Here is a 19,359-nt window from a genome sequence, read left to right as displayed (position 1 = left end):
TCTCCCTTCTCCCCCTCCCCGCGGGCCCTTTTCCTTCCCGGTGCATCCCCAAGGCCACCAGCCAGGGCTGGATCTTCTGGCTGTGGCTGCAGCTCTGCCCCAGGCCGAGGTCCTCAGCCGGCACCGCTGCCCCACGCCGAGGTCCCGAGCTGGCACCGCTGCCCCACGCCCGGGTCCCGAGCCGGCACAGCTGCCCCCAGTGCCCTGAGCAGAACTTTACCCCATTGAAGCTGCCCCACAGGCACGAAGTGAACCTTCCCCACCCTGCTTTTTATTCTTGTCCCTCTCCAGAGAAGAAATTGTGGGATTTAGTGCCAGGCACGCACAGCTCACAGGGTCAGAAGGGCTGGAGGGCTGTGGGGGCTGCTTGGGCTCCCCACAGCAGTCCCTAACCCCAGTGGGAGCCACCCCACAGCAGAGAGTGGCCCCACGGGCACTGGCTCGGGGGTGAGCTCTCTCTGTCCCCCTTGTTGCAGATCCCAGCGGCTCCTTGCCCCACCGTGCCCATTGCCTTTGTCCCAGCAACCCTGTTCCCACGGCCCCCTCTCCCTGTGGGCTTTGTCCCAGCTGTGCCTTGGCTCCGTGCTCCCCTGCCCCACGGCCCCACAGCCTTTGCTCCGTGTCCCCGTGGTGGCTGCACAGATGATGCCCTGTCCCCGGGCTCCCCTGTCCCCGGGCTCCCCTGTCCCCACGCTCCCCTGTCCCCACGCTCCCCTGTCCCCGGATCCCCTGTCCCCGGGCTCCCCTGTCCCCACGCTCCCCTGTCCCCCCGCTCCCCTGTCCCCGGATCCCCTGTCCCCACGCTCCCCTGTCCCCACGCTCCCCTGCCCGCACCGCGGCGCTCCAAGGGTTAAGCCGCCCGGGCTCGCCGCCCAAACCCAAGATGGCCGCCGGGGCGGCCGCAGCCCGCCTTGACCCCTCCCGCCCGCCGTAGCCCCCGCTTCCTTTCCAAGATGGCGGCGCCCAGCGGGAGGAGCAGCCGGTGGCTGTGGGCCGCGCTGGTGCTCGCCGCTCTGCTGTGCCTGGCGGCCCGGGCCGCGGAGGAAGCGAGCACGGCCGAATTCGACGTGCGGCCTGGCGGGGAGGTTCACTCCTTCTCCCGGAGCCTGGTGAGAGCCGAGGAGGGAGAGGGTGAGGAGAGCGTACGCGCCTCCTCTTCACTGGCTGCGGGGCATGTCGCTCCCGCCTCCCCACACGGGGATTGGCTGTCAGCGAGGGAAGGCGGGACTACCTATGGGCGAGTTGTGGGGGTCCGGGCTGGTGGGTGGGGGGCTTTAGCCTCTGACAGGGTCAGGGAGGGGGTACCCAGGGGAGAGGGATCCCCACGGTGCGGTCTCCAAAGTCAGGAGGCTCCCGGGGGGAAGTGGGGTCTCCAAGGAAAGAGAAACTCCTATCCGGAAATGGTTCTCCAGCGAGAAGAGGGTCCCCGGGTGGAGTGGTCTTCAGAGGCAGGAGGCTCGCAGGCAGAAGAGGGATCCCCTATAGAGGAAGAGAGGTCGTATGGAGGGAGCCCCCCGTGAAGAAGGGAGTCCTTGAGAAGATGTCCCCGAGGGGAGTCTCAAATCGGGAGGCTCCCAGGGAGAAGAGGGATCCCCTGTAGAGGGAGAGAGCCCCCATGAAGGAATGAGTTCTCAAGGAGAATAAAGTTCCTAAGAGAAGTGTCCAAAGACAGGAAGCTCCCGGGGATAAGGGAGGCCCCTAAGGAGAGAGAGACTTCCACAAAGGAGGAGGTCTCCAGAATGAAGTCTTCATCAGGACATCCACAAGGAGAATTGGTCCCCCAAGGTGGGACAGTCCTGTGGTGAGGAGGTCCCCAGGCAGGGAGATTTGCTGTGGAGAATGGCCCCAAAGGAGAAGAGGCTCTCCAGGGGGGTGTCTAAAGGGAGGAGGTGCCCCAAGGGGAGGGAGGGTCACCAGTGGGAACAGAGTCTCAAAGAAAGAGGGTGCCCATGGGGAGGAGACTCACCATGGGGAAGAGGCTCAGTGGAGAAGGGGGTTCCTGGAACCCCAGAACACAAGTCCTCACCACAGGGCATCCCACAGGGGATGAGGACTGCATGGTCCCTGGCTCTGTCTGTGCTCCTCCAAGGTCTGGATGTGGATGTGGTGTGTGCTCCTCCTCCGTCACCCTGGAGTGAGACCACGAGGGGCTGCACCATGCCACCCTGACTCTCTCAGGTGTCCCCAGATCTCATCTCATCACTCAGAAGTGGCTGCTGGTGAACAGTGAGAAGGTCCTGCTTGGGTGAGGCTGCTGATAGTCCTCTTCTCTTCTTCAGGGGGATTACAGCTGCACCTTCACCTACTCAGCTCAGGGAGGAACGAATGAGGTGAGTTGGAGCAACCTTGGAGCTTTTCCCTTGCGCTTGATCTCTACAGCTGGACAGTGAAAAGCTGTTGAGGACAATTTCCTCTGTCATGAGCTGATTCCAGGGGCAGGAGCTGTGAGGAAGAGGGACTGCACCATCTCCAATGCTGTCTGTTGGCAAAAGTAGCTCTGTTGGACTTGCTCCCTGGACAGAAGTGTCCTTCGTGTGGCGCAGCCATGCTGCGGCTCGAGAGGCCATGGCTTCTGTCAGGCTCAACAAATCCCTGGGCTGGATGCCTCTGGAGAGCAAGGGGTGATGTCTTCATACCCCAGTTGGTAGGAAGGACCTCCTAGGAGCAGCTCCTAGGAGGCTCTTGAGGAGCCTTGAAGGTTTGTGTCCCTTGCTGCTGTGCAGACACACAGTTTGTACTTTCTTATCTCCAAGCCCTGTCAGAATCAAGGCCAGGATGAAGGAGGCCTTGAGCAAGCTGGGCTAAGTGTGTCCCTGCCCAGGGCAAGGGGGTTGGAACTAGATGGTCTTGAAGGTCCCTTCCAACCCAAACCATTCTGTGAATCCTTCTCTTTGAGTGCAAAGGGTGCAAAGGCTTTCACTTTTTGACTGTGCTGATGAAGTTCTGGTGAGGAGAGGCTGAGCAGGCCTTGGCTTTTGTGTGACACAAAGGAAGAGCTGTGTTGGTTTAGAATGGTTGAAACTTGTCCTGCTGCAGGTGGGAGGGGAGGTGACTGACCTCAGGGCTGAGCAGGAAGGAGGAGGCTCTTGCCCACAGTAACTGTTTGGACCTTTCCCCTGTGCAGCAATGGCAGATGGACGTTGGAGTCAGTGAGGACAACCTGCTCTTCTCCTGCTCCCTCTGGAGGTGTGTTCAGTAACCCCAAACTCCCTGAGCCAAAAGCAGCAGCAAGGCAGGTGGGATCTGGGTCAGGAACCCTGCCAGAGGCTGTGGACCTTGCCTCCTGCCTGGGTTTGCCTCTCTACAGGGCAGCTCCTGAGGGTTTTTGCCTCTCCCTGTGCCTCTGGGTGGGCTCTTCAGCCAGGTAGAGGGAGCTGCAAATGCTGTGCCTCCCCCTCGCCACCCTCCTCCTCACTGGATAGAGCTACACAAGAGCCAGAGGTGGTTGTGGAGGGAGGGAGCTGTGAATCCTGAGCTCATCTGCACCTCCACTCTCTCTTCTGATGTCAAAGACTCTGCTTTCTTCTTGCAGGCCCCAAGGGAAGTCTTATCTCTTCTTTACCCAGTTTAAAGCTGAAGTGAAAGGAGCCAAGATCGAGCATGCCATGGCTTATGTAAGTCCCAGCTGATCGCTCGCAAGCAGGCGTGTGGGAGGCTGCTATAAAACATGAATTAGACATGGAAAACATTGATTAGACATCTGTGCAATCAAATGTGCTTCATCACCTCCCTAATTAAAGACTGGTGGCAGGCAGGAGAGTGGCTGCAGGTAGGCTCTCCTGCACCACTTCATTCCTGCTCTCTCCACGCTTCGCCGCTGGCTTTGCCCCAGCGTCAGGGAGCCCAAGAGGCTCTGCCCTGCCCAGGGTGCACAGCGTGAGGGGAGCCTTGGTTTGCCCCAACAGGTTCAGGTGTGAGGCAGGGGGGAAGTCAAAACCTCTGCTGGTGCTTTGGTCTGGTTTGTGCTTCCATTTCCCAGTTTTCAGTGGTGGGGTTTTCAGCCACCTGAAGGACCCACATCCATGGTTTAATAGGAGAAGGGAAACCAGCCAGGGATTTGCCTTTAGATTTCTTTTGTGGGCTGAGTTCTTTCACTCCACATGGCTCTAAAACATGGATTCATTCTTTTTCAGCACATGCTGTGCTTGTTTGCTTTAAAGGCAGCAGCTTCTTGGATTGCCTCAACTGCCTAAACTGCTTCTTCCTTCCCATTTCAGTCTCAAGCTGCAGCGGGTGCCCGAAGCGATATCCCCTTAAAACAGGAAGAGTTTGAAGTCACTGAAACAACAGGTCTGTGCCCAGGAGAAGGGGGTCAGAAAGGGGCTGGGGTGGGAGATGAGCCTGGCTGTCCTCCAGGAGACCATTCAAGAGGACAGGGAAGTGCTTGAGAGGGTACAGTAAAGGGCTACAAAGATGAATCATTGCTGAAACTGGAGCAGGGGAGGAGTAGGTTGGGCATCAGGAGGAAGTTCTGGGGAGACACTGGAGCGGGTTGCCTAGGGATGTGGTTGAGACCCTGTCCCTGGAGACATTCAAGGTCAAACTTGCTGGGGCCCTGGGCAACCTGATCTAGTTGGGGTTGTTCTGCTGACTGCAGGGGTGCTGGACAAGGTGGCCTTGGAGGGTCCCCTCTAGCCCAGAGCCTTCTGTGAGTAGGGGTCTGGAACATTTCTCTTCTAGGCTGAGGGACTTGGGGCTTTTTAGTCTGGGAGAGAGCAGCCTGAGAGGGATCTCATCAATGCTGATCAGTACTTCAAGGGTGGGTGTCAGGAGGGTGGGCTCAGGCTTTTTTCAGTGGGGCCCAGTGACAGGACAAGGGGCAGTGGGCACAAACTGGGACATAGGAAGTTCCATCTAAACATGAGGAGAAACCTCTTTGCTTTGAGGGTGCTGGAGCACTGGAACAGGCTGCCCAGAGAGGTTGTGGAGTCTCCCATCTGGAGTCATTCCAAACCCACCTGGATGCCATCCTGTGCTCTGGCTGACCCTGCTTTGGCAGGGGGATTGCACCTGGTGATCTCCAGAGCTCCTTTCCAGCCCCTACCATTCCACAGTTCTGTGATTTAAGCTTCCTGCAGCCAGGTGACAATGTGCAGGAGGTGAGGGCACCTCCTGGAGCTGGGCTGCTCTGGATCCATAGCTGGCAGCTGGATTTTACAGCTCCCATTGCAGTGTCAATGTTGGTTTAGCAGGAGGGGAGAAGAGCTTTATCGCGACGCTCTCCTCGGGGGAGGAAGTGCAGTGCCCGACTTGTGCTGCCTTTAGCCTCCTGGAAGGGGACCAGCAGGGCTGTTTGGTTCCTGCTTTCCCATCTGTTTACCCTCTGCTTGTTTTCTCTCTTTCCCAGTCTCTCACAGGGAAGGCAAGTTCCGTTTTGAGCTCTCCAAACTCATGATTGTAGCGAGAACGCCCCGTGATGAGCTGTGACCCCGTGGCCAGGGGGGCTTGGGCCAGAGGAGCCTGGCAGATCAGGAGGATTTCTTTCTTAACTGAGGGCTTTTTCTTTCTTCTTTCCTTGATTTGGTTTTTTTTCTGTTGGATTTGGGTGGGTTGTTTTGTTTTGTTTTGTTGTGTTTCAGTTGGTCAAACCTTTCCTGTTGTCCAAACCTTTCCTGTTGTCCCTATTGAACTGGTGCTGGGGTCCAACACACAAAGTGAGCTGTGGAGGTGTTGAAGGCAGCTGCATTCTGTCTGGTGTCAGAGTAACAAGGTGCTTTGCAGCTGGAAACCTCCTCTGAGGCTCCTGATCTGCAAGGCAGCCATTCTGTCACCCTCTTGCTGCTTGGTTGATCTGCTGAATATGGTAAAGCTCCCCTCCAACAGGGGCTCCTTATCTCCCTTGCTGGGAAAGAGCAATGCAGAAAGATAAGTGGCTGGATTTAACCAGGGCTGGCAAAAAAAAAAGGGAAGTTAACTCTTTAGTCTCTGGAGGGGAAATGGGCAGGGTTTCTCCCTCTGCAAGCATGGCAGGAGGAGATCATTCAGTTGGGTGAGGGAAGAGGAGGGAAGAAGGGACAGGGTTGGCCAAATCTCCCTTCTGGAGCGTGGGGGAGGGGATGTGCTGGGGCTGCCTCGGTGGAGAGCTGGGAGAGCTCAGTGTGGGGGAAAAGCAGAGCTGACAAACCCAGGAATCAATCCAAGCAGCACTTCTGTCTCAGTACCTGCAGGACTGTTTGCTACCTACAGAAGTGACTTCTTTAGGGTTTTTTTTTAGTTATCTGGAGTACTAAGAGTGAGGGAATGTGGAATTCCTTTCCTCTGTAAACACCACACAAATAAAGAAACAAAGCATGGTGCTCTGGCCTAAGGTTGCTCTGCTCTCTGCATCTCCAGCTGGGTGCCCAGCAAGTGCCACCCCCTTTGGCATTTGGCCAGGGGGGAGCTGAGATGGCCCAGGGGAGTTTGGGGGGTTTAGGGGGGTGCTGCCCACCTGAGAGGAGTCTGAGAAGAAGGCAGCAGCTGTGTTTCTGTGGAACCCAGCCCTGTCATGAGCACTTTTGCTGCCTGGTGATGGTCATGGTCGTTGGTAGCTGCTTTTGCCTGCTTTGGGGAGGGTTCCCTGTGTTTTGGCAGCCCTTTGCACTGGGAATTTAACAAGCTCAGCTTTTCAGGCTGCTCCTAAATACTTCTTTCTCTGCTGTGCAGCTCTTCCAGGATCTGCAGATCATCTGCAGGGGCCAGGAATGGCCTCAGCATGCTCCTGCCTGAGCTGTATTCAGGGTGCTGACGTTGCAGGGCTTTGACTTTCTCCCTCTTTAACCAGTTACTGGGAGAGAACCAGATCAAAGGTTGTTGAAGGGACTGGTTCCCCAGATGTACAGGCAGGGCTGGGGTGGGAAACCCAGGCCATAAATTGGCTCTTCTGGCAGGGGGTGTGCTCTCCAGGGCTTCCCTGGGACAAAAAGGCAGGAGTGTGGGGACAGGGTGGCTGTGGGGGAGAAGTCTCAGATTCAACCCTTGAGCATGGAGGAAAGCTGGTGGCAGGCATGTGGTGAGTTAAATGTGGTCCTGGGGTGTACAAAAAGCCCTGGGGGATGAAGGGAACAGGCATGAGTCAGGGCTCATCTGAGCAGAGATATTTCATGCAATTAAGGAGCATCTTGCAGCTGCCACCACCATGCACCTCGAGAAGGGAGCAGCCAAGCACTGCTGTCACCTCAGCACAGCCACCACTGCAGCCAGCAGCCCCCTTCTGCTCTGCCTGCTCACAGCATCTGCTGGTAGCTCCACTGAGACCACTCCAGCTGCCAGCCCAGGGTGGGACAGGAAGGTCTCTGTTCAAACACTGTGGGCCAGAAGCCACCTTCCCCCTGCCCTCCCTGAGGGATCAGTGCCTTGGTGGAGCTTGGAATCACAGAGCCATTAAAATTCATAAAGACCTTTAAGGTCAGGCTGTTTGGGGCTCTGAGCACAGAATGCCAGCCTGCTGGGGGCTGGTAGGTCTGGAGAGCATCCAGTCCAAGCCCTGTGCTAAAGCAGGGCACCCACAGCAGTTTGCTCAGCATCACAATGGCCAGGGGGGGTTGGAATCTCCCCAGAGAAGGAGACTCCACAACCTCTCTGGGCAGCCTGCTCCAGGCCTCCAGCAGCCTCACACCAAAGAATTTTCTCCTCCTGTTCTGGCTTCCTCTTTGTGCCCATTGCCCTTTGTCCTTTTGGTGGGCACCACTGAGAAGAGCCCAGCCCCATCCTCATGATCCTCCACCCTTTAGCTCTTGCTGAGCATTGCTCAGCTCCCCTCTGGGGCTGCTCTTCTCCAGGTCAAACAGCCCCAGGGCTCTCAGCCTTTGCTCCTCACAGAGATGCTCCACTTCCCAGCCAGCTCTGGCTGCAGATGTCCCTGCTGACTGCAGGGGGGCTGGACTAGATCACCTTGAAAGGTCCTTTCCAAACCATTCTCTCCAAACCATCAACCCACCACCCCCATGCCCACCACCCCACGCCCCCAGGCTCCATGTCTGCACGTTTATTGAACACCCCCAGGGATGGTGACTCCACCACTTCCCCCTTCTCCTCTGTGCACATCTGCCGAAGGGCTTCACCCTCCCCACCCCGAGCTGCCTTGCACAGCTAAAAGGAGCTGGTGCCAGGCCTGTGAAGTGGCAAGAGATGGGGACTTCATTTCTTTTCTCTAATCTTTTGAAGCTGGGACTTATCAGTGCCTTGAGCCAGCGCTGGAAAGGGAGCAGCGAACGGGAGCCGTGGAGCTGCCGTTGGCAGCCTCCTGTGCCTGGAGACGTCTCATGGAACAGGAGGCACAAGAAGGTCACTGAGATAAGGGCAGCTGAGATTGTGCAGCCTCTCTTCTATGCTAAAAGGGCAATTTTTGGTGCTCAAAGCCCAGAGCTGCCTGCTGGAAGCAGGCCACAGCTGGTGCAGCCACGCTCTGGGAGCTCAAAGGCTTTCCAAGGCTCCTCTGTTGAAGTCGGCAGAGCTGCCCGGAGCTCCCTGGGCTCTTTGATGCTCCTGGGATGCAGGGAGGAGGTGCAGGGCAAGGAGCACGTGTGTGATTTGCTCCTCTGGGAATCCCAGCCCTTTGCTGTTGCATGGTGCTGGGGTTTGCACCCTCCCACTGGCTGCCCAGGAGCGGGAGCAGCCTGGCCAGCAGCGATGCCATGGGATGGAGAGTGAAAAGCTCAGGTCACAGAGAGGGCAACCACCCTTTGAAAGACAAAGCCAAGTGTCTCCAGAGATCATTTTTGTCCCTGTCAACAGCCTTTGTAGCGACCACAGGGAGCACCCCAGCCAAAGAGGTGAGTTTTATTTAAATAACTCATCAGGGCTACAGAGTTTGCTACAAAACAACAACCAGGACTCAGTGGAGGACACACAAAAGGTACAAAGTCCTAGGGAGAGCTTTGGACAACCACCTGGGAAGGCGTTGGAGCCATCACAGTGGTACCACCACGGGTGGCTGGTGGGAGGGGGGTCTTGGATGAAGGAGTGTACCTGGGATGCAGGGATGGAGCAGGTCCTTCCAGCTCCCTCCCTGCCCTGAGGGGACAGCTGCTTGCCCAGGGGAGGTGGGATCCTCCTGGATTCGAGGATCAGTCTTTCAGGAGACCAAAGCTCAAGCTAGCCAGTGAGGTGCAGAAGCACCTTCCTACCCTGGGCAACACAAGCCTGGAGCCCAATTTCCTCTCACCTCACCATGGAGCTGCTGAAAGGCAGCCACAGAGCTCCACAAGCCTCCAGCAACAGCTTCTCACAACCATTCATCCAAGGAGCTGCCCACCCACTCAGAGACTCCTCAGAGGTGTCCCACACCGTGAGTCTTTGGTTTGTTTTTCCCCCAGGAGGGTCATGATGGTGTTCAAGGTGAAGAGTCCAGATCCTTGGACTCTGAGTTAAGAGCACTTGGTGAGCAAAGGAAATCCAACTGTACAGCAGGAGCCCAGGAGCACCTGGACTGGGACTCAGCCCAGTGCAGGGAGGGGTTTGCAGACCCTGGGCAAGGGTTAGACAAAGTCAAAGAATCAGAGAACTGTAGAATTGTTTGGGTTGGGAAAGACCTCTGAGATCATTGAGTCCAACCAGCATCATCGAATCCAACAAGCATTGACTCCAACCAGCACCACTGAGTCCAACCTGCATCATTGGGACCAACCAGCATTGAATCCAGCCAGCACTGAGTCCAACCAGCATCACTGAGTCCAACCAGCACCACTGAGTCCAACCTGCATCACTGGGTCCAACCTGCATCACTGGGTCCAGCCAGCATTGAATCCAGCCAGCACTGAGTCCAACCAGCATCACTGAGTCCAACCTGCATCACTGAGTCCAACCTGCATCATTGGGACCAACCAGCATTGAATCCAGCCAGCACTGAGTCCAACCAGCATCACTGGGACCAACCAGCATCACTGGGACCAACCTGCATCATTGAGTCCAACCTGCATCATTGGGTCCAGCCAGCATTGAATCCAGCCAGCACTGGGACCAACCAGCATCACTGAGTCCAACCTGCATCACTGGGACCAACCAGCATCACTGAGTTCAACCAGCATCACTGGGACCAACCAGCATCACTGGGACCAACCAGCATCGTGTCCAGCCAGCATCATTGAATCCAGCCAGCATCGAGTCCAGCCAGCATCATTGAGTCCAACCATCAAGACCTCTGATCCAGGCTGGAAAGGACCTCTGAGATCATCAAGTCCAGAGATCACCAAGAAGAGGTTCAGTCTTTTGCAGACACGAGGAGGGAAGGAGTCAGCACTACAGAGGAGAAGAGGCCACCCAGCCTGGCGAGGGGCAGGGCAGGCACGCGGCCTGCCTTCGGCCTCACCGGGAGGCAGAGTCCAGCGGCAGCTGCCCGTCCCAGCGGCTGCCCAGCTTCATATGGTGTCCTCCTCCAGCATCTTGTTCACCCCTTCGCAGATCCTCTTCAGGTGGCTGCGGTAGGGCTCGGCTGGGCCGTAGAGCGCCGAGAGGAACTCGTAGTCGGCGAAGTGGTTGAAGACGTGGTTGATGCGGGAGTGGGACTTGGCCGTCAGGTGGCCGTTGACAGCCTGGTGCAGGAGGTCCCTGCACTCCGTCAGCACCCCTGCCAGCACCCTGCGGTCGAAGGTGAAGTCTATCTGGTGGAAGCTGACGGCCATCATGGCCAGGGTGTGCACCTTCTTGCGGAAGCGCTCCAGCACCAGCAGCTCCTCGGGGCTGAACTGCCCGTTGCGGTACAGCACGCCCAGCTTCATCACGATCTTGATCAGGTTCTTGATGATCTTCTGGGCCTCCTTGCGGTTGTGGGTGTACTCCTTGGTGGCCCTGTACAGCTCGTCCAGGATCTCGCTGCTGGTGTCGTCGATGAAGACGTTGGCGATGGTCTTGGTGGCCATCTTGCTCAAGAGCTTCTTCTGGGCCTGCAAGGCCAGGTTCTTGGTGCTGAAGGTGTCCATCTCTGCGGAGGGAAGAGGAAGACACAGAGTTCAGCTCCTGGCCTGGGTTGATCCCCGTCCCCCCTCCTCCCCAAGAAGCCCTTTGGGAGGGGAAGGAGCAGCCCCGGGCAAGGGCAAGAGGAGCAGCCCCGGGCAAGGGCAAGAGGAGCAGCCCCGGGCAAGGGCAAGAGGAGCAGCTCCAGAGCTCCGGGCAAGGGCAAGAGGAGCAGCCCCGGGCAAGGGCAAGAGGAGCAGCTCCAGAGCTCTGGGCAAGGGCAAGAGGAGCAGCTCCAGAGCTCTGGGCAAGGGCAAGAGGAGCAGCCCCGGGCAAGGGCAAGAGGAGCAGCTCCAGAGCTCTGGGCAAGGGCAAGAGGAGCAGCCCTGGGCAAGGGCAAGAGGAGCAGCTCTGGGCCAGGGCAAGAGGAGCAGCTCCAGAGCTCTGGGCAAGGGCAAGAGGAGCAGCCCCGGGCAAGGGCAAGAGGAGCAGCTCTGGGCAAGGGCAAGAGGAGCAGCTCCAGAGCTCTGGGCAAGGGCAAGAGGAGCAGCTCCAGAGCTCCAGGCAAGGGCAAGAGGAGCAGCTCCAGAGCTCTTGGCAAGGGCAAGAGGAGCAGCCCTGGGCAAGGGCAAGAGGAGCAGCTCCAGAGCTCTGGGCAAGGGCAAGAGGAGCAGACCCGGGCAACATCAAGACCGAGAGGAGCTTGTGGGTGCCAGGAGCTGTGAGAGCTGAGCTCCTGGCCCAGGTTTTACTGCAAGGGGGGTTTCAGGGTGTTCCCACCTCCCTCCCCCCAAGCTGTGGGTTGAAGCTAGAAGGCACCAAGCAGCCTTGGAGCTGAGCAAGGTCTCCCTACCTGAGTGCCGCCCCTGACCCTCCATCCCCGACTCCCTCCTGCGCCTGCTGCCGCCCTGCTCGCAGGGCAGAAGAGCTCTTGCCCCATCATTTCAGCAGGGGTTTGTTCTGTTTTCCTTCCTTCAAACCTGACTCATTTCCTGCAGGGTGAGCTGGGGACAAGCCAGGTGACGTCTGAGTCACCCACAGCAACCAGCACAGCCACGTGTTGGCATGCAGCTCCCCGAGGCCGCGGTGCCACGGCCGCTTGGCAGCACCCATGAGGTGTGGTGAAGGCCTTCTGCCTGGTGTTTCCCACCCTGTTACACCCACCCCAGGGCTCAGACTTGTTCTGCCACCCACACAGATACCTCCAGAGCTGGCACAAGCATTGCATGGAGGTGACTGAGTTCAGTGAGGAGCTAAAAGGTGGAGGTCATGAGGATGGGGCATGAGAGGGCATCTGATCAATGCTCTGCAAGAGCTGGAGGGGCTGTGGGGGCAAGAGGATGGGGCCAGGCTCTGCCCAGGGACAGGACAAGGGGCAGTGGGCACGAACTGGAACCCAGGAGGCTCCATCTGAACAGGAGGAGAAACTTCTTTAGTGTGAGGGTGCTGGAGGCCTGGAGCAGGCTGCCCAGAGAGGTTGTACAGTCTCCTTCTCTGGCCATTGTGCTCCTGGGCAGCTGCTGTGGGTGCCCTGCTTTAGCAGGGGGGTTGGACAGGATGATCTCTAGAGGTCCCTTCCAACCATTCTGTGATTCTGTGAAACCACTTGGAGCCATGGGTTGATGGCCAAGGTGGTGCTGGGTCGAGGGTTGGACCCAGCGATCTTTGAGGGCTCTGCCAACCCAAACAATCCTATGGTCTGCAGCAGGTGACAGCATTAAAAACCACCCTGAGTGACTAAACCAGCCTCAACCCTGGAGATGCAGCTTGGCCTGGATAATCACAGAGCTACAAATCACAGGGAGGCAAGAGCAGAGGGATCCCAGCCGGCTCCTGCGCCGGGATGGATGGAGGGGCAGAGCTGGGGGCTGCTTATGCAAGAAGCCAGCACGTGGCACGGTCAGCACAGCAAGGCAGAGCAGGGAAGGGCTGGGATCATGCTATAAATACATCACCAGGGAGGGTGAGGAGCTATTTCAGCTCTGAGGATGCTGCTGGTGTGAGAATGCAAAGGATAAATTGGATCCCTGGGTATGCAGAGGGAAGTTAGCATTATTCCATCACAGCACTGAGCCTGGGCAGCCCCAGGGGCACCCTGAGCTGAGCCTCCAGCCAGTCACAGACCCACACTACCCCCAGCTTGGAGCACACAGCAGGCTCCTGGGAGCAAAGCCTGGCACCTGTGGGGCTTGGGTGCCCCATTGACACCCAGGCTGTGACCACTGCAGCTGGTTGTGCATGGGCTGTGGTGCACAGGCAAAGGTGCAAGGGTGATGGTGCAAGAGTGATGGTACAAGGGCAATGGTGCACAGGCCAAGGTGCAAGGGTGATGGTGCAAGAGTGATGGTACAAGGGCAATGGTGCACAGGCAAAGGTGCAAGGGTGATGGTGCAAGAGTGATGGTAGAAGGGCAATGGTGCACAGGCCATAGTGCAAGGGTGTCAGTGCCAGGGTGATGGCACACGAGCAATAGTGCAAAGGAGATGGTGCACAGGTGGTGGTGCAAGGGTGATGGTGCAAGAGTAAGGGCAGTGGTGTTCAGGCCCTGGTGCAAGGGTGTCAGCACCAGGATGATGGCACAAGAGCACTAGTGCAAGGGAGATGGTGCACAGGTGATGGTGGAAGGATGATGGTGCAAGAGCAATGGCACATGGGGTGACAGTGCAAGCAGATGGTTGAAACCCAGCAGTGCATGGGTGATGTTGCAAGAGCAATGGTGGAAGGGCAAGGGTGCAGAGGTGGTGGTGCAAGCTGAGCTCCAGCACCATCCTGCCACCAGCTCCCCGAGCCCCAGGGCAGCCAAGGCTCTGCCAGGGCACGCATCAGGCGAGGTGGGAGCAGAGCTGCTGTCTCCATGCACTGCTGCATGCAGCGTTATTTACAGCCCTGGGGAAAAGCAGGGAGGTCTGTGAGTGTTCCCTTGGATGTGAAAACATTGATTTTTGCCAGCATGAGCCTCGAGCTGAGGCTTAATAAGACAGAAATGCCAAAGCAGAGGCTGCCTCTTGCAGAGCCTTTGGCAGATCCCAGGTGGGTTCAGGCTCATTGAACGGCGGCGGCCCCGGGCCTGAGAAGCTGCCAGAACGGAGCCCAGAGGGATGGGCAGGGGAAGAGCTGAGCCTGGAGAGGTGGACAGGAGGGGCAGGGGGAGAGCTGAGCCTGGAGGGATGGACAGAATGGGCAGAGAGAAAATTGAGCCCAGAGGGACAGACAGGATAGGCAGGGGGAGAGCTGAGCCTGGAGGGGGGGACAGGATAGGCAGAGGGATAGGTAGGATGGGCAGAGAGAAAGCTGAGCCTGGAGGGATGTGCAGGAGGGACAGAGGGAAAGCTGGGCCTGGAGGGATGTGCAGGAGGGGCAGAGGGAAAGCTGGGCCTGGAGGGATGTGCAGGATGTGTGGTGCTGGGAGAAATGGGAATTCCCACACCTGAGCTCTCTGTTGGACCACTGCAGGCACAAAGTGCAAAGTCCACCTCCAGAGCTGAGAGCACATGGGCAGAGTGGCTACTTGGGAGCTGCCCCACACACCCACAGCTCCCAGGTACCACCTGCAGGGACACCTCTGGCACTGGAGAATGCCTGGCATCTCCCTGGCAAGGCTGGAGAGATGAGCATCACTTGTGGAGGGAAACTGAGGCATGCCTCCTCCCTGGAGGCGTTTAAGGCCAGGTTGGACAGGAGCTTCAGCAACCTGGCTCTAATGGAAGGTGTCCCTGCCCATGGGAGGGGCTTTGGATCTAGATGATCTCTAAGGTCCTATCCAACCTAAGCCATTCTGTGATTCCACAAAGCAGGAAAAGGAAGAGGTCTTTCCTGGACCCTCTCAAGACACGACCTGCTCCGTCTCCAGCTCTTTGGTAGGTCACTCAGCGCAAACCCCAAGGAAAGGCAGGGCTCAGCTCCCGCTCAGCACCGGGCTGGTGAGCCCAGCACGCTCCTCCTCACCACCAGGCTCTGCCCCGCAGGCAACCTGCTGACTCAGCACCAACCGGGAGCTTTCAGCCCTTTTCCTGCCGGGAAGGGCCCCCACGACCCCATTGTTCACGGAGGGGCTGCTAAGCCCTGCGCAGAAGAGGGAAGCCTTGCCCCGACCGAGACCGAAATAAACCACCCCATTTCCTTCCTGTCGCTGAAGTTTCCAGCCCTGCTCAAACCTTGTTTTTTGGCCTTTTTTTTTCCCCCCTTTCCACTCCCCTCCCCTCTCCTCCCCCCTGCTTCTTCTTTTTTAATGAAAACGCCCTCAAGATGCAGCTTCTTCAACCGAAAACCAGCAGCTGGGCGTTGCCTTCCCCCTGTCCCTCCCTGCTCCGGGGCAGCACGGAGGGCTTGTGGTCCCAAGGATGACTTTGGGGGCAGCCACAGCCCCTTTGCAGTTTTCTCTTTGCGGGGGAGGGGGTGTCTTCTACCCGTTTTGTAGGGTTCAGGGTGGTTTTGTAGCCCTGAGGGCTTGGCTGAGGGTTGGGACTTGTGGATGTCCTGCAGGAGGTGAAGCCCCTGCCCTGTGGGACAGACACATGCCAGCAGCAGGGCACCCATGAGCATCCCTTCCAACACCACACTGTGCATGGGCCCCTCATCCCATGGAGACCACCCACAAAACCTCTCCCACACCGTGGCTGGGCAGCTCCCAGCACTGGGGCAGCCACGAGCATCCCACCCAACACCACGCCGTGAAACCTCAGCCCCCAAAGCGTCTTCCACACCACGGCTGAGCACGAGCAAGATCAGAGTCCAAACTCTCTCGTTAAAAAGCATCAACTGAGGCTCCTGCCTTCAGGGTGGGGCACACAAGACCCTGCTGTCACCCTGCCAGCACCGGGGGCCGGTGGCACTGGCACATGCCATGGCAGAGCCACTACCTGAGCACCACAGCAGCTCATTTATGGCAGAGGGGCCAAGTGCAGCGCTGACGCTGTCCCAGGGCTATTTGTACCACCCCCAAAGCCCCCTCTCCCCTGACTGTCCCCATCACCAGGTACCCACCAGCAGCTCCAGGTGCTCGTGTCCCCAGAGCCCCCCTCCAGCTCCCCTGGCAGTGGGCTGAATATTTCATGCAGGAACGAAGCAGCACTTAAATAATTGATGGGGCAGAGCTTGCACGGAGCAAGCGTGCGGCACAAAGGGAAACCTCCACGAAGCTCCAGCTGAAAGCAGAGGCCCCTCCGCCTCCTTTTCCTCCCCCTCCTCCTCCTCTTCCTCCTCCTCACCAGGGTCACATTAACTTGTCTTGCTACAAGCTTCCTCCCACACAGAAGCATCATCTCCCCAGCCAAGCCAAACATTTAACGGAGGAGATCTCCCTCATTTTCCTTCCACCCTGTGCACCACTTTCCCCCCACTGCTCTGGAAAAGACCTTGCTCTGCACCCCAGCACCCCCAAATCTTTGGCTAGAGGCTCAGGGGGTGGGATGGATGGATCCCACCACTCCCCTCCCCATCCCCAGCATCACTTTCCACCAGCCCCAACCCCTATTAATTAATTAAAGCTTTTTGTCTGGGAGCGCCGGCGCAGCGCGGGGATGTAACCGGAGAGCCCAACCACACTCACCGACACGTGCCCCACCACCCGTGACCCCTCCAGCTCCCAGACCCCATTTTACCACCACTGGGGGTGGGGTGGGGGGTGGGGGGTGACAGAGGAGGAGCAGGAGGAAGAAGAGGAGGAGGAAGGCCACCCACCGCTTTCTGCAAGAGCCTTGCACGTTGCCATGGGTGCAAACAGTACCGAAAGCCACCGGGTCCGGCGCGTGTGTGCCAAGCGGGGTGAGGCCGGAGAGGAAGCCACTGAGTAAACATCTCACCCGTGGAAAAACTCAGGTCTTGGCAAGAGCAGCCAATAAATCCCCCCCCACAACACTTTGTGGCCACTGTGGCTCCAGGGAATCACCAACCAGCCTGGAGCAGGGATGCCACTGGCATCGCCTCAGCTGGGCACTGCAGGGTTGTATCTTGCTCCACTTGCTCCCTGGTGCTCATGCCAGCAGTGCTTGGCCATGTCCCCACCATTACTGCCACCAGGATGGGACATCCCCTATCCCATCATCTCCTTTTCATACGTCCCTACCACCCTTGCCACCAGGGTGGGACATCCCCTATCCCATCATCTCCTTCCAGGAGGTGCCTGCTTGGGGCTATGAATGCTGCTGTGGGAAGGAGCAGCAGCCTTTTGGTTTCTCCAGTAACTCCAACATGTCTGTGCAAGGGGGCTCTGGAGATGCCAACCCCAGGGTGTGGGTGGCGAATCCCGCTGGCATTTCCCTGTTTGCTGGCACAGCGTGGGAATGGGATCCTGGCACATGGTGAGGTGCCAACTGTGGGTGCTTCTGTGTGGGGTAGGGATGGGGGTGTGTGTGATAATCTGTGTGTAATCCCTGATTTGGGATGGGGGAGTTGATCTGGAATCCCCCCCTCCCCGGGATTGTTGTGTGCCGGGGGGGAGGCAGCTACAGCATGGAGAGGGGGAGGAGGATGAAGAGGAGGAAGAGGGTTTATTTTATGGAGAGGAGGAAGGGGAGGTTATTTTATGGGGAGGAGGAGGAGGAAGTGAGGGTATTATATGGAGAGGAGAAGGAAGAGAAGGAGGAAGGGGGTTATTTTGTGCAGAGGAGGAGGATGAAGGGGGGGGGAATCTTTTACAGAGAGGAGAAGAAGGAGGAAGAGGAGAAAAAGGAGGAGGAAGGAGGAGGAGGAGAAGGAGGAAGGTGGGTTATTTTGCAGAGAGGAGGAGGAGGAAGGGGGGGTTGTTATTTTGGAGCATCTGTCTCGCCTTCCATTTCCTCCTTTTCTCTCCCGAGCTGCCATCAAGCTGCTCTCTCCAGCAGCAACTTCCTTTCCCCTTCTCTCGGAGCAGACGAAGGCTCAGGAGACTCATGGGGAAGTGGAAAACAGAGCCGGGGGGGAAGGAAACAGAGGCCAAGCCACCCTCCGTCTGTCCGTCCGTCCTGCGGTGCGGACCTTGGTACATCACATGCTTCCTGCCCTGGGATCGAGCGAGGACAAAGCTGCTCCGGGAAGGCAAAACAATAAAAAAGCTCCATGGGACAATTGGGAACCGCTGCTGGACTCGGGGTGACCTAAATCCCTCCCTGCGGTGGAGCCGACGGAGCATCGCCTGGGGGGGACTTGGGAAGTTTTGCACCCAACTCCGTAGCTGCAGGCAGGATCCGGCCTCGCCGGAGGGATTTGTCTCTCTGGGAATGGAGGAACTCCAAAATTCCATCCTTCCCAGCCCATGGGACTCAGAGCGTGGACAGAGCCGTGCACGAAGCCAAGTGCTGCCATGGGGCAGGGCCCTGCCCTGGCACATGGGCGCTGGAGATATCCCCACGGGGAGGGCTCTGGTGGCTTCTTCAAGCTCCCGCTGACCGTCACCCACTGGACCCGGCGGCGTTTCAAGCCCCCCCTCCGATCTCCCAGCTCTGTGGGGGAGTATTCCCCTTGTCCTCCTGCTTAACCCCTAGCCGGGGTCTCGCAGGAACAGCCCCGGGCTCTGCCCACCCAGCAGCTCCCCAAATCCTCGGTGTCCCCCCGCCCGGGGCTCCCTGGGGCCGCGCTGCCCCGTGCTGCCCGGGATGCCCCGGGAAAGGGGTGCGCTCGCCTCCTGGGACAAGAGGCCTCTCCCCACTGCCGGTCCCGCAGTGGGAAGCGCAAACCGAGCCGGTACCGAGCGCCTCCTCCCCCACCGACCAGGACAACCGGGAGGACCCGTGAGGACCGGGAGGGTACCGTGAGGACCGAGGGGTGCCCGATCCCGGCAGCGCTACACCGGCGGGCAGCAGAACCCGTATGGCCCTTACCTGCTGCCAGCCTTGGGGGAGAGCGGCGCCGGGACCGGGGCTGCTCCGCTGCCCGCGGCGGGATGGGGCGGAACGGGACGAAACGAAACGGGACGGGGCGGGGCGGGGCAGGGCCGGACGGGGGCGGCTCGCTTCCCCAGGCTCCTCTCCGTGCCCCCGGAGCCGGTGCCCGGTGCCCGGCGGGTCCGGGGCTCCCGCCCGCGGCTGCTGCCAAATCCCAAGCGGGGCACGGGAGAGGCGGCGGGGGCGGGGCCCACGGGAGGCACCAGCCAATGGCGGAGTGGGGCTTGCTACGAAGCAGCCAATGGCAATGCGAAGAGTGCCCGGGGGTGGGAGCGGGAGGGTCCCGGTAGCGCGGGGTGGGCCCCGGACCGTGGAGCGGGCACGGAGGGGCCAGCGGGGCTGCCCGGGGCTGCGCCGAGCCGGGGGTGACGGGGCTTGGGTGGGTGATGGGACCCGGGTGGGTGATAGAGACGTGAGTGGGTGATGGGGACTCACGTGGGTGACAGAGTCCCTGGTGGGGGCCTGGGTGGGTAATGGGGTCCTGGATGAGTGACAAGGACCCAAGTGGGTGCTGAAGACCTGAGTGAGTGATGGGTACCCGCACGGGTGACGTAATCCCAGGTGGGTGATGGGGACCTGGGTGGATGATGAAATCCTGGATGAGTGACAGGGACCTGAGTGGGTGATG

The 19,359-nt window shown here is 58.8% G+C and overlaps 2 protein-coding genes across 4 annotated transcripts; one reads left to right on the top strand and one right to left on the bottom strand.

Moving 5' to 3' along the window:
* The first annotated feature begins 925 nt into the window (after window positions 1–925).
* On the top strand, window positions 926–6,307 carry MYDGF (myeloid derived growth factor). The gene is made up of 6 exons (XM_068164764.1): window positions 926–1,109; window positions 2,280–2,330; window positions 3,125–3,186; window positions 3,533–3,614; window positions 4,218–4,290; window positions 5,348–6,307. The coding sequence occupies exons 1-6, from the start codon at window positions 954–956 to the stop codon at window positions 5,425–5,427; spliced, it is 504 nt and encodes a 167-aa protein (XP_068020865.1). The 5' UTR covers window positions 926–953; the 3' UTR covers window positions 5,428–6,307.
* A 2,429-nt stretch (window positions 6,308–8,736) lies between these two features.
* On the bottom strand, window positions 8,737–18,899 carry TNFAIP8L1 (TNF alpha induced protein 8 like 1). 3 transcript variants are annotated; one of them, XM_068164778.1, is made up of 2 exons: window positions 18,669–18,899; window positions 8,737–10,900 (listed from the first exon to the last, which is right to left on the bottom strand). In XM_068164778.1, exon 2 carries the CDS (start codon window positions 10,896–10,898, stop codon window positions 10,338–10,340), a length of 561 nt encoding a protein of 186 aa, XP_068020879.1. In that variant the 5' UTR covers window positions 10,899–10,900; window positions 18,669–18,899; the 3' UTR covers window positions 8,737–10,337. The 3 variants fall into 3 exon arrangements, with proteins under 3 accessions (XP_068020879.1, XP_068020880.1, XP_068020878.1); XM_068164779.1 differs by lacking the exon at window positions 18,669–18,899 and adding an exon at window positions 16,552–16,600; XM_068164777.1 differs by lacking the exon at window positions 18,669–18,899 and adding an exon at window positions 11,726–11,771.
* Between the last annotated feature and the right edge of the window lie 460 nt (window positions 18,900–19,359).

The sequence above is a fragment of the Melanerpes formicivorus genome, unplaced genomic scaffold, assembly GCF_026170545.1.
Source record: "Melanerpes formicivorus ecotype bairdi unplaced genomic scaffold, bMelFor1.0.p_v2 SCAF_83, whole genome shotgun sequence".
Lineage (NCBI taxonomy): Eukaryota > Metazoa > Chordata > Aves > Piciformes > Picidae > Melanerpes > Melanerpes formicivorus.
Note: the sequence above shows the minus strand (reverse complement) of the source record. Positions and strands in the feature narration are given on the sequence as shown.

Coding starts and splice junctions, on each gene's coding strand:
- TNFAIP8L1 (XM_068164779.1), bottom strand. CDS start 16,582: ATGGCAACGTGCAAGGCTCTTGCAGAAAGCG. Junction 10,901..16,551: donor CAAGGCTCTTGCAGAAAGCG/GTGGGTGGCCTT, acceptor TTCCCTCCGCAG/AGATGGACACCTTCAGCACC.
- MYDGF (XM_068164764.1), top strand. CDS start 954: ATGGCGGCGCCCAGCGGGAGGAGCAGCCGGTGGCTGTGGGCCGCGCTG. Junction 2,331..3,124: donor CTCAGGGAGGAACGAATGAG/GTGAGTTGGAGC, acceptor TCCCCTGTGCAG/CAATGGCAGATGGACGTTGG. Junction 3,187..3,532: donor TTCTCCTGCTCCCTCTGGAG/GTGTGTTCAGTA, acceptor TTCTTCTTGCAG/GCCCCAAGGGAAGTCTTATC.